General features: G+C 36.6%; 1 protein-coding gene across 1 annotated transcript; it reads right to left on the bottom strand.

The window, feature by feature from the left end:
• Positions 1 to 2339: 2339 nt before the first annotated feature.
• On the bottom strand, positions 2340 to 12685 carry Spf45 (splicing factor 45). The gene is made up of 8 exons (XM_019045861.2): positions 12409 to 12685; positions 11466 to 11585; positions 10443 to 10557; positions 9573 to 9666; positions 8241 to 8418; positions 6541 to 6789; positions 4440 to 4614; positions 2340 to 2575 (listed from the first exon to the last, which is right to left on the bottom strand). Exons 1-8 carry the CDS (start codon positions 12526 to 12528, stop codon positions 2478 to 2480), a joined length of 1149 nt encoding a protein of 382 aa, XP_018901406.1. The 5' UTR covers positions 12529 to 12685; the 3' UTR covers positions 2340 to 2477.
• Between the last annotated feature and the right edge of the window lie 958 nt (positions 12686 to 13643).

Below are 13643 nucleotides of genomic sequence, written 5' to 3'. Positions count from 1 at the left end.
TCTTCCTCTAAAGTTTGAGACTAATCCCGACTCCATACTCCTGAGACTACTTTTGAACCCTCCACAGACTCATGGGGTCAGGGGTCATTTAGCTCAGATTTTAATTTTCAAAATTTTGGTGTTGGCCGATTTTTCATCATGATGAAAATGGATCAATTTTTTCAACCAGAAAAATGCGAATATCTCGTAAACTGTAGGTCATGGAGCGAAACGCACGAAATGTACCAGCCCCTCTGCTCTTCAGAACTTACTTTTGCACCCCCCTCCTCTCCCCCTCCCAATGGGGTCGGGGGCTTTCCAGGCTCAAAAGCGTATTTTCGTTGATGATCAGTCGAACCAAACTGGGTGGATCAAGCAGTTTCGTATTTTGTTTAGATGCGATCATAACTTTTCGGAACAACATCGGGACTCACCAGACGGACTGAATGTGGAATTCTTGCAAACGTTGGAGCCAAAATATAATCCTACAAAAAGTAGGGTGTAGAAATGACCTGATGAAGATGATGGCATCCGACCAGCATCAATTTCAAAAGTCTAACCTCAAATTTTTACCGACCCAATTATGATCTCACCGCCATTATCGCGGCATTTTGGCTCGATCGATCATCAACGAAAATATGCTTCAAGTGTTCAGACCAGGATTCAAAGCATGAAAAATGTCCAAAAAAATCAAGAAATCTGCTCCAAAAACCGGAAATCTCCTCATCCAACGTTTAGATGCTAATCTTTCCCTTGAACTCCATTTGAATTTCCTCCTGGTTAGTTTTTTACCACAGTCATTTGCCGAATATTTAAGAAAGAAACATGAGTATACTTGTGAAGAAAAATAAATTGTGGGGTGGAAATTTTAAGTACCGATTGTTATTTAGGTTTATGATACTGCACCTGAGCAGCCATAATTGACCTATTGAACGTTTAAATCATCAGAATAATAAAGAACTTTCATTGACCAGATGATCTTCACAGCAGGAACGCTTTCGGAGTAAAAAATTTCAATGTGCATTAAAGAATTGACATGGGAAAAATCTATTTTCATATCTGGAACTCTGGAGGGTTGTACAAAGCCTGTCCAAAAAGCACCGGGACTGGTTCCATAACTCAAAAATTAAGATAGCTAGAGGCTTGATCTTGGTTTTATTTGAAAGATCAACTCAATATCAATGATTGAGACCAAAATCAAAAATTTCGGTCCAATATTTCAAAAGTTACGACACTGTAAAAAAAATATCTGGGCCCCCTCCTGTTTTTGGTGACAATTTTGTCTTGCCGAGAATACTCTCTAAATTAATGATCAGTGCACTGTTCTTTTGCAACTAACCATGGCAAAACGTAATTGATTTGGCAACACTGTCAAGTCGTTGTCGTCCGACTACGGGTGTAAGGGTTCAAAGTCCACAGGGAAAGAATGAACATCGTCGGTCAGCCACCCCATAAAAACCTGGGAAATTTTCGGCAGTTGTTGACAGTTCACAGTGCTTGCACAGTGTCTACGCTAGAGATAGTGAATGATTTTGTCTCTGTGTTCAAAATTTTTGATACCATCATGGAAAGAGATAAATCAGCGGAAAAAGAACAACATTTTGTGATTCAATATTGTGTTCTATATGGTCTATCAGCTACGGATACGCTGAATGAAATGAAAGGTGTGTACCAGGACGATTGTTTAAGCCAAACCGCGATTTTCCGCTGGCATAAGGAATTTAAAGAGGAATTCAAGAAAACTATCTTAGACAAGCAGAAAGAGAGTTTAAAAGTGCATCCGGTTTAATGGAAAATATTTTGTAAAAGAAAAAAGAGGACCTACAACACCAGTCAGATGAAAGTGAAGACGAAGGTTGAAAAGGTACGAATAAACAGTCACTGAAAACGGAAGGGGGTCCAGTTATTTTTTTTACCAACAGTGTCGTAACTTTTGAAATGTTTGACCGAAATTTTTTATTTTGGTCTCAATCGATGGATATTAAGTTGATCTTTTAAATGAGACCAAGATCAAGCCTCTAGCTATTTTAATTTTTGAGTTATGGAACCAGTCCCATTACTTTTTGGACAGCCTTTGTATAGTTTTACTCCAAGAAAATCTTAGCAAAAAGGGAGAAAACTTTGATTCCTCATCAGGGAATGAGCTCCTGAAAATCAAGAAAAAATCAGGGAATGAGCATAGTCAAGAACCATAGACACCATGATTTAGTGACTGCGCTATTCTTGCCAATTTCCTGCAACAATGTTAAAGAGACTTCCAGTATTTTAGTCAGCACAACCTGAAAAAGTCAGGTAATTTCTTCCAGCCTAATCTATGGATAACCTGAATGTGCATTTTTTTGGTAAAAGAATTTATAGAATTTTTATTTGTATTTAGAGAAAAATGTGTTTTATTTCAAGAATGATTAACAGTATACACCCATGATGTACATATTTACAAATTCTGTGATCCAATAAATTAATGACTTTATACATTGAAGTTCTGAGTTGATTGGAATTTAATCAAGTAGTTTTAAATTGTTAAAATTCTCATAGTTATAAAACCCAGCTTTGACTTGGCGTCCACCGAAAAATCGCCCATTGAGATCAACGACAGCTGAAAAGAAGAAATCAAACATTTAAATAAATCATTAATGAATTATAAAGAGCGTGAAAAAATAAAGCAAACTTCAACTGTTCTGCTATCCAAAATAGCAGTCGAAACCAAATTTTTGGAATTGTGCTCAAAAGAAAATCGAAAATTCAACTAATTCAAGTTATACGTAAAATTTGGTTGACACTGCATGGATTGATAAATGCATCTTCTGCTTAGAAAATGAGAGATCCAAGATAATAGCAAGTCCTGAAAAAATGCCATGATTTTCAACAAGACAGCAGTGCAGGCTGCTGCAAAATTCTTTTGGAATTTAGTCGTCAACTTCCAACCATCAGACTTGATTGTAGCAATGCAAGTAAAAGGAGCCACTTTCTGCTGTTTTTGACAGGGCGGTAATAAAACCGCTGTTTTCATCATTAAAGGTAAGTATGATTGACCCTTAACCATCCTGACGATTTAAATGAGTGAAACTGATAAATAAGGGATTTATTCAGTACATATTATTTTTTGCTCAAACACACAAATTTACACTTCATCTAAACTTTCTTTTTAAGCAAACAACTCCTTAAGCAGCACGATGGAAATCTACAAAAAAAAAAAATTAATAAGAACGTTTGCGGGGCCTGATACATTTTCATGATCATTACGCTTTTATTGGAAGGTGTTTTGCATAAAAGATGTTGTATTTCAACGCTTTGCAAACATTTTTTTTAAATGAAAAAATTGTATTCAAGGTACAGAAAGATTAATCTTACTTGCACCTGGCACGAGACCATCAATGAAGGGATTCTGAGACTTAAAAGACGAATAAAACTTGAGAGGCATGAAAATGGGGGCTCAGTTATAGTGATGGCCAAAGAGCGAGATTATGTATCTCCATTTGCGACATCCCAGACTACCTGTTATACTTTATTTTTTCTTTGGAAAGCTAGCTGACATGATGACTTAAAAACTTTCTTAATTTTCTCTATCTATTTGCAGAATATTCTGTATTAATTTCAAGCTATAAAGTTGATTTGTTTCTCTTTGAAAAATAAAATAGGAGCACAAATTTTTAAACACCACAATTGAGATGCTTGGTTTTGCATTTTGGCCATTGATATACCGCACAAGCAATCGAATAAAACAGTTCTAAAATAAGATAACCCAATTTAAAAATTGTTAATGATGCACATAATTGCTTTTGCTTTGCGTGGAATAGTCATAGGATAAAGGAAGTTGCTTGACATTGTTGAGCGGATTGATTCAAAGTCAACCTTTTCAAATCAAAGGTTGCCTGATTTTCTCTAATGTTTCCTTTTTTTAAACAAAAAACCAAGTAACTCTAAAACTTGGTATTTTATGAGTCTATTCTGCATAGTCTAGGGCGAATTCACAGAAATTTTTAGGGGCTTTTTTTGAAATGCGGATCGCAGTGAAACGCAGTGGATTGCGATGAACATCAGTATTTCTTTATTCCGTTCCTCAGCCGTTGTCCAAGCGTTCCAAGTGGATCAGGGTGGAACGCTGGATTGCTCTTCCGAGGTGGGGCGAGCTTGCGATCCAATGTGATCCTAACCTAATGCGAGGAACTTGCCGTCTCCAACAAATCAAAACAATAACAAATCAAACTAAATTCCAAGTTTGGATTTTTTTATCACTTGAAACACTTTGGATCGGTCCGGATCGCTCAGGATTCCGATCCAATGCGTTCCACTACAATTCACCCTGTTCCGCGATAAAAAAAAAAGCCTTGAAGGTGTTAAGTAATTTAATTCTCTGTAAAGAAAAAAAAAAAAAAAACGAGAGAAAATTAGGAAACGTGAAATACCAGTTAGGTTGATTCCACTTGAATCCGTCCATTACAAAGATTTGCGTCACTCACCTTTGATAGCAGATTCTATTCGTTTAAATTCTACGAAAATCCGTACAGCTTCTTCTGCGGGAACTTCTGGCCTCTCATATATTAGAACGCGAACTACATCTCCATACTTCGTATTGCACTCATCTTTTACCTCTGGTTCTAACTCCGAATCAACTTCTCCTGGCCCAACCATATTCTGCAAAATTCACCAAAGTTAGTAAAATATTCATTCATTTCTTTTTGCAGTTTTCTCCTTAAGCACTACATGCTTCCACTTTCTAACTTTTTACTGTTAAGGTGATTCGATGTGTTCATATTTTGTGTCAAAGCGACGAGCGATATATCACATCGATCCGTTCCTTTTTTGAGCTGCTTGTCACTCTTCTCGAATTTGGAGATCGCAATTCTGTTGTCAGGAGACTAAAGAATTCAATTACCAATTTTGACAAAAAAATTCATCCTAATATAGGCGTGGTTTTTTTGGAGGGAAAATATCGCGTTTGAGTGCAGTTTCGATATCAGTATCGAATGCAATACTTTTCTTCTGAAAAAACCTCGCTTTTCTTCAGTTAAATTTTTTTGTCAAAATCGGTGAGTGAATACTTTGGTCTCCTGACAACAGAATTGCGATCTCAAAATTCGAGAAAAGTGACGAGTAGCTGACAAAATAGAACCAATTGATGTGATATATCGCACGTTGTTTTGACACAAAACTACAACTTTCAAAGGATAGCTCTAAGTAATGAGAAAATACAAAAAAAATTGAACGTTAATAATAAAAAAATTTGAAACATCTATTCAAAAGGAGGCTACAGATGAAAGGAGTCTGTGAACTCCTTACACAGATAGATAGAAAGATACATGTCCATGAAACCTATCTATTTGTGAGATGGCTTTGAATATTAGAGTCGAGATGAAAAGCTAGAAGAATGTGGGGGACTGGAAGCTGAGGTGCTTCTGTAAATACAAGATTAAGTGGCAAAAAGAAGAGACTTAGGCTGAAAGAAATAAAGAGTTTTCTATGCGAAATACTTCTTTTGCATAATGTGCTTTAATTTAGAATTGAATTTTTCAGAAGAGGATTAGACAAGGTTTGATAATTTTTCCAACGTGCATTGAATTCAGTATACAACTGAAATTCTCATTTTAGTGCGAAAAGCTCATTTGAGAATAAAATGTCCTCATAAAAATAAAGGCTGTTTGGTGGGAATAGTTACAAACAGTCAGAAAGGCAACTACAGACGCAAAATCACCAAGTGTCAATCCGCATTTTGCTTTTACTAAGAAAAAAGTTACTGTAGAGGCAATAGAAGCCCCTAACTGGTTCTAACCTTTAATAAAGTCTTGGGTGGTTTTACACAAAATTTTCTTCTTTCACTAACAAAAGTTCTGTTTTGTTTTCATGAGCTTCTCGGTCCAACAATCATGAATTACAAGTCTTGAACAATAGCATGTCTATTTGGTAAATCTGCTGATTGGGGGCTATTTTTCATGCAAAAATCATAATCTATGCAACATTTGGATAAGGAAACATACATAATAATGCTAAAATTCGCTTTTAGTCTAGTGGTCGATTGTCTTTAATTAAACGATGTAAATTGCAGGCATGAGGAACCCAAAGCGCCCATCCCACGCACAAACTGCAGGCTTCAAAGAGGCTCATCAATGGAATTGTTGACTGCTACCATTCAATGATCGTCGGCTGGACCATCTTTGGAGGCAGCTAATGTGTTTGGGACACATCATAGATCAATCTCCAAATTTTCGAGGAATTTCAAGCTTGAAAGCTGAGAAATCAACGAATTGGTGCCAGTTTGAAGGCTCCATTTTGTGCATGGGACAAGTGCTTTAATCAACTTCACAATTTGTAATTCTAGCTCCAGTTTGTGCATGGGACGAGTGCTTTGATTAAGCAACTTCGCAATTTGTAATTCTAACTTGTACCAAAGATAAATGGGCAACAATCATGAATACAAGACTACTGAGACAAGTCTCTTCACAATTTTTGGGGCATACTTTTCATGAATCCTGATTTTGAGGGGTCATAAATGAGCGAGAAGATCAGAGAAATTTGTCACTTGAAAACAATGTAAACATGAAAAACAGCCAAGTCCATACTTACTCTTAACAAGACGACTTTCGACGGACTTTTCATTATTTCTGTTATGCTAGGTTCTGGCTTAACAGGTTGCGGTGCGACGAACGTGGGTGAGCCTGCCCTCGGTGGTGTGTCGATGACAGAGGCTAGCGATAGCGGTGGAGGCGGCATTATATCTTTCTCATGGATGATTCGGCCGCCTCTTTTACTCGTTTTTTCCACCTGAAGAGCCATTGCAATGCCTTGTTCCTTCTTGCCCAATCCTTGACCTTCCTAAATGAGACAAGCAAAATGTACATTGAAATTAAAATTGCAGAGTTTTTGAATTGGTAACTTTAGTCACAGCACAGACCACGAAACAGAGTGAAAATTAGACTCATTTACACAAGAAAAGTCTGCGAACAGATTGTCTACTAAAACAGGCTGGCCAAAATTCAGTATTCTTACGGTACTTTTTTAGTACACTCCCAAGAAATTCAGTACCTCCTCAACAGAAAAATTCAGTACTTTTCAGGTACTTTTTCAGTACCTTCATTTGACGAAATTCGAAAAATTTCAAAAATTGGAATTTCTCGCTCAAATTGCGACAAAAATGACATTAATTCCGGACCTTTTTGCAGAATTTCTGTACTTTTTCAGTGCTTCCGGACCGCCTTTCAAAAATCAGTACTATTTCCAGACTTTCCGGAAATTCCAGACTTGTAGACACCCTGACTAAGGAGATGAGCGGTTGATAGACTTCTCTTACAAAAATAAATCCAATTGGGTATGACAAAACGAAGGATCTCATCAAAATTTCGTGCAGAACATAAACATTTTGGCAATTTTCAACATCAAATCATAGGTTGGAAATTAGCTTTTATAGTTTGCATCAAAATTAGTCAATTCAAATTTTTCGCACGCACATGAATTCAAAACATTCACAGGCCAAAGTAGGCGTCAAAGACAGACTTCTGGGTTTACAAAATTACTACCAATAGATTTTGCAATGCAGTTCCCAACCTCTGTAACATGAGATTTGAAAACTCATTGAGGAGACTTCAGCACACGGACAAAATTCTTCTGTTGTATAACACAATAAGATAGTTGAAGTTTAATATTTTACAAGTCTTGAAACAGACTTTGGCTTAGCTTTGGAATTGACTTGGGTTTTTAGACAAGCAGGGTTTTCACTTAAATTTCCTGGTTTTCCTGACTTTGTAAGGTTTCCTGAAATTCCCCGTTTTCCCTGACTGAGGAAACTCTATATTAACAGGCTTTAGTTGCGTACTAAGTAAGTAAAAAAAGGCTTTATCACACACCTAGTCAACAATACTAATCTGTTCCATGGCTTTATTTTTAAGTCCAAGAAACCTTGGATACAGGATGAAAAACAACTTAATCAGTCAAAATTCACATAATACAATAACAACTTAATTTGGGGAAAAGGCTGCAAAAAGAACAACAAAGGATAAACCAAAAACCCGGAATGTTTCAGAGTGTTAACAATTCCATTTTCAACCGGAAAATATTACTATTTGCAACTGTTTATTTTTTATTTTATTTACTACTGTTTATGTTACTTATTTTCCGGTTGAAAATGGAATTGTCAACATTTGCAGCCTTTTCCCCAAATTAAGTTGTTATTTTATTCTTGGATACGGGATGGAGAACTGTATTCTACCGCAGTTTCTGCAGTCTAAGATTGGAACTTTAGATGAGGTAGAGCAAAATGCCTCAATTACCTTGAATCCATATTTCGCCATTATCTTGGCTGCAACAGATCCACCATGATTAGAGGAAACTACAGGCTTTGGTAGGTCTAAGACAGGAGTTGATTCTTGCAACGATGGTGGAGGAGCAATTGCAACTCCCGTTCTTTGCGGTGTTGGCGGAACTGGAACTTCTTCTTCGTCGCTATCGCTGTTGAAAGAAAAAAGAAAACTTATCACAGAGACTAATCCTGACATTAAAAGGCGTATGTTGACTAATTCTGACCTAAGTGATTAAAAATTGCCTACACGGAAAAAAATGAAATGCTGGTTTAGCATTTAATTGTCAAAAAAAAGCCCGTCAAGTTTCAAATGCTGATTTTACAATACAAAAGTGCTATCATAACATTTGAATTTGTTCGTTTTACAGTGGGCGTAATTAAGTTTGCATTCCTCCAAATGTAAAATCAGCATTTGAAACTTGTCGGACATGTTTTAACAATATAAATGCTAAATCAACATTTAATTTTTTTCCGTGTACAGGTTATCAAAGAAGAGTTTTCAAAAAGAGCAGGTCTTCTTTTTTCTTCTTTGAGGAGGTCTTCAAAAAGAGAGAATGGAGAATTTGCATGCAACATTTTTATTGGTTCTTCTGAAAGTGCTTAAAGAGCTGATTTCACAGTATTTTTTATAACTTTTTTCTGATTTGGGAAACAGTATAAAAATAGATTTAAAAGTGAGAAAATGCACCGCCAAGTGACGTCATCTGGCGGCATTTCCCATTTAAACACATGAATTTTAGCAGATTAGATCATTTTGTCATATCTTCTCCAATAATTGTTCAAATCATGAACCAAGGGTATATTATGTTCAGTTTGACTCAATAGTTTCCACTGAAACACGAAATTCATCAAGTTTCAGAGTTCAGATACCTGCAAATTCTCCATTGTAAATTATTATTAAATATTTTAAATTTTTGATAAGTTATTATTAATATATTTCTGAGACTGATGTCAATTTCATTTTCCTTCTGTTCATTAAGGTGGTTTTGGAGCAGTTTTCTGCCTTCTTACTAAAATTTTAAAGTGTAACTGCGCACAGTGCAGACGGATTACTTACTGGGTGACTATGTCCCTCCCGCACCCTGTTAGCTCGAAGGGTCAGGGTATTGGAGTGGCATAGTCATCCACAGTCACGATGACTGATATTTGAGTGTCCTCAATATCAGTCACCTTCGGGGATTGAACCCGGGACCTCAGTGTTGGCAGCGAACTGCCTTAACCACTACACCACTGAGGCTGACTTAGGATAGTTGAAATGACTGTTAAATAATTAATTTTTTTTGTAACAGAAGGAAAGCAATACCCATTGACAAGTGGCTTCATCCTGGTTTCTTCTCTCCGCTTTCTCCTTTCATCATCCTCTCTCTCCCTTTCTCGTTCCCGAATTTCACGCAGTTCTGGAATGAAAGAACAAAACTTGTCAACTTCCGAATAATCTGTAACCAAACACGAAGGATGGCACCGACCAAACAATGGGAGGCAAAAGTCAGCATTAACAGGGTGTCTACTAAAACAGGCTGGCCAAAAATCAGTACTTTTTCAGTGCATTCCCAAAAAATTCAGTGCCTCCTCGACAGAAAAATTCAGAACTTCTTCAGTTCCTCCATTTGACGAAATTCAAAAATTCAAAAATTTAAATTTCTCGCTCAAATTGAGACAAAAAATTACGAAAAAATTAAAAAAATTCCGGACCTCTTGCGGAATTTCCGCACTTTTTCAGTACTTCCAGACTCCCCTTAAAAAATCAGTACTGTTTCCTAACTTTCCGGACTCGTAGACACCCTGATTAAGAAGGCATGCCAGAGCAGAGCTTGCGGATTCCTTCAACATGTTTTGTGATACAATAACTTACCATTATACTTACCGACAATTATGAATATTTTTCTCCAAGATTGCAAACTGAATCCCAATTCGTTGGAATAAAGGAAAGATTTACAAGAATAAAAAATTTGGCTGGCAAACTTTTGTCTACCAATAGGCTACGATGACAAGGGTCCGCTCACCAGGTAAAGGTCAGTAAGGACACAATAGTAACAATACCCTGGTGAGCTTGGCGCGGAACCAGCGGCTCCTCGCCGGGATCCGAGGTTGCAATTCTCGGCTTGCCCGAAAATGCCCGTATTTTTACTGTCTAATTGGTTTGCCCAGACTATAAACCATTATTACAACATACCCATGACAACTTTTTCATAATCATTGGGCCACATTGGATCGTATTCCACACCATTCCATTCCCAATCCATTTCCGGTGGAATATGTCGCTGAGGTGTGATGGGTGGTTTATCATCCTGAAAAAAAAATCAAAACCATACTTTGAAGCCGAATTTCTTCAATTGTAAGAAACTTTGTTTTTGCTGGATTAGCATCTTACATGACTCAGTATTGGGCCGTTTACAATGAAATCACTTTAATTTGAGCTCAAGAAATAATTTTTCATTCAGTGATGATTTTTAAATGTTAGAAATATTGATTTCTCTTTGAGTGATCAATTTAATAAAATCCATTTTCTTCTTATTTTGTTCCGTGGCATTTAAATTGTGATACACCAAGTTTATGGTGAAACTGCAACCAAGAGACACTTGGTTGCAGTGTTTTAAAACTCCTATTTTACTTTTTTGGAAGGAGACCAAACGAACATCCTGGCTTAAAATTTTCTTTACATATTTTTTCAATTTTTCCTATCTATGGATAGGAAAAAATTACCGAAGTATCTGAGAAATAACTTTCAGCAGTTTTTCATTTCCAAAATAAAGTATAACAGTAGCTAGAATTTGAAAATGTTTTACTGATGACGATGGCTAGCTTTGACCAAGTCATCTTAGCTACGTTGCTAAATTTTCTATCGAGTTTTATTGCTTGACAGTTGATGGTACTGTTGCAGTTTTTTTTTTTCTTCTTCTTTTTTTTAAGTAGTTCTTGAGAAGTATGTAAAAATGAGAATGCCTGTATTTTTAATCTTGTTCAATTAAATTTTAGCTGAGTAAAAGACTTTCAAAATTGCCAAAATTTCAAACTCCTTTTGAACAGAAAAATATTGTGCCAACAGAGTTTGTAATGTTACAAGAGGAATTGGCCACAATTTTTATCATTTCAACTATGTTGATTCCCATCAAGGCTGTCCGGACAATATATAATTTTGCAACTAAAAGCTATTACGCTCGTTCTTGCAATGATTAGCAATAATGTTAAAGCTTACCTTTTGATACTGGTACAAACTAAAGAGAGCACTACTTGGCATTTCATCGTCATCTTTTTTGCCTTTTAGATCAAAGACAGGAGCAAGAGCTGCAGATTTCCGTGCTTGTTCTCGTTTCGGCTGAAATAATTAAGAACAGGATTGACTGTGATTGATCATCATCCAAATACTTTGAAAAGGAGCAAAACTAAGTCTAAGTAGTCCCCCTTCTTCCCACTTTTATTGGCAACTATTTGAGTGAGCTATTAAGTAAAGTCTCGCCTTTAAAGACTAAGTTTTATTTTAAGAAATTCAACGTAATCTCGGAGATCCAAGCTTCCCATCCATTTGCTCTGGTTGACGCCCTTCCTCCATAGAGAAAAAAGGAGATTATTTCAAATTAACTTTTCGCTACTATTTTTTTGACAAAGATGGAAATGCAAAGGATGTTAATGTTATTGTTTGGATCCAATTCGATATAGACGCTATTAGTGGCGACGTCATCATAGGGATTCTCCATTAAGTATATCAAATTGGATCCAAACAATAACATTGGCATAACCTCTTTCAATGCTACCAATGCGAAAAAATCGATAAATATCGATTTTCTGTGACGTTGCACTAATAGCGTCTACAATGGAGAATCCCTATGATGACGTCGCCACTAATAGCATCTAAGTATATCCCAAAGACTGGCATGTTTACAAACAAATGCTTTACATTTTGAACCGAGACTCAACAAGGTCCAGAAGTTGTAAGGACCATTAGGTTGCATTTGAAGATTTGTTAATACAGAAAATAAGCAGAGTCGGGCAAATTTACTTCGACAACTCGATTGAAGCTCCTCTGAACAGATTGCGATCGAAAGGTAAACAAAGTAAAGGGAAGAAAGCAATTACACTGACTGATGATTGATTTAGTGCGGTAGAATTCCATGAGGTACTAAAAGACTAAGCCAACTTACGAGAGTTTGAGCTGCTTTTTTAAGCTGTAGCTGAGACTGGAATAGTTTAATTCCTGAGGACCATCCTGCAACTTGGTCGGACTTCTGCTTGACGGTTTCGAAGTCATCGTACAGGGACATGGTTTGACTGATTGCTCAAAACTTTGTCATGAAAAGAGAAAAGAGTAAAACACATTTGGCAGACTTATATTAAAACATTTTCGGTAAGCTTTCGCTTCTTGCAAGTTAGGAACTCAATTGTTTACAAAGCTGGACTGCGAGTGCGAGGTTAGGACTTTAGATGAATGGTGCGTTTTGGGGAGATTGAACTGTTTGATGATGGCTCAACAGGATTTTGAGACACGAAAATTCAAATTTTAGGCGGGTTTTTCAAATTGACGGGCTTTTTCCCCACCCTCTCCCCCTCCCTTTACCTCTCACGCGACTTGAAAATGAGGTTTCTTTCTTCATCAAACTCATTCTTGCATGACTATAAAACGTATTTTTTCCACTCTCTAGGTCATAAATCGCCTCATTTCGCCAATATTTATCATGTGATAGCAAAGTTTTTTTTTTTTCGACCTTGAATTCTGTGATTTTATTTCGGTTTTTAAGACCTTATCTTCCAAGTAAATTCAAACTTGCGTACCAATGCACTTTATAACGAAAAATGGATCATTTCCTTTCGACTTGATACCACACTGAAAAAAAGCTACCTATGGCTTATGAACCAATTAAGCGTTCGTATGAAACACCACTAAGTAATAGTAGTAAAGGCAACTTAAAATAGGTAGCATGCCCTGGTAAAAATTGGCTATGGGAGCTGCGTTTCAAAATACCATAGGAGCTTTTAAGTATAGCCGACTGAAGAATGCGATAGAAAATCATATAGCTGGCTGTAGAAAGTGGAAAAAATCATACGGCCGGGCTACACGAAGCGATAAAAAATTATACAGCCGGGCTATAGTTCCTATAGCCGGGCTTTACACTTTATCGCCTGGCTGTTGCTTTTTCGCCATCGGCTATAAAAGGCTATGAGATATTGTGTAGAAATTCGTGTGCTTTGTGAATCATTAAGTTTGTACGGAATCACCTTAATATTTACAAAACGCACATTATATTTTCCTTTACTACATGTTTTTTTTTCATCAATTAAAATGAGAATAATCCATACAGAGTGTGCAAACATTTCAAAGTCATGAGTTGAAAAACGCTGACTCCACGAGATTAAATATTAGAGCCTAATACAAAGCGGA

Source organism: Bemisia tabaci, chromosome 9 (genome assembly GCF_918797505.1).
Source record: "Bemisia tabaci chromosome 9, PGI_BMITA_v3".
Taxonomy (NCBI): domain Eukaryota; kingdom Metazoa; phylum Arthropoda; class Insecta; order Hemiptera; family Aleyrodidae; genus Bemisia; species Bemisia tabaci.
Note: the sequence above shows the minus strand (reverse complement) of the source record. Positions and strands in the feature narration are given on the sequence as shown.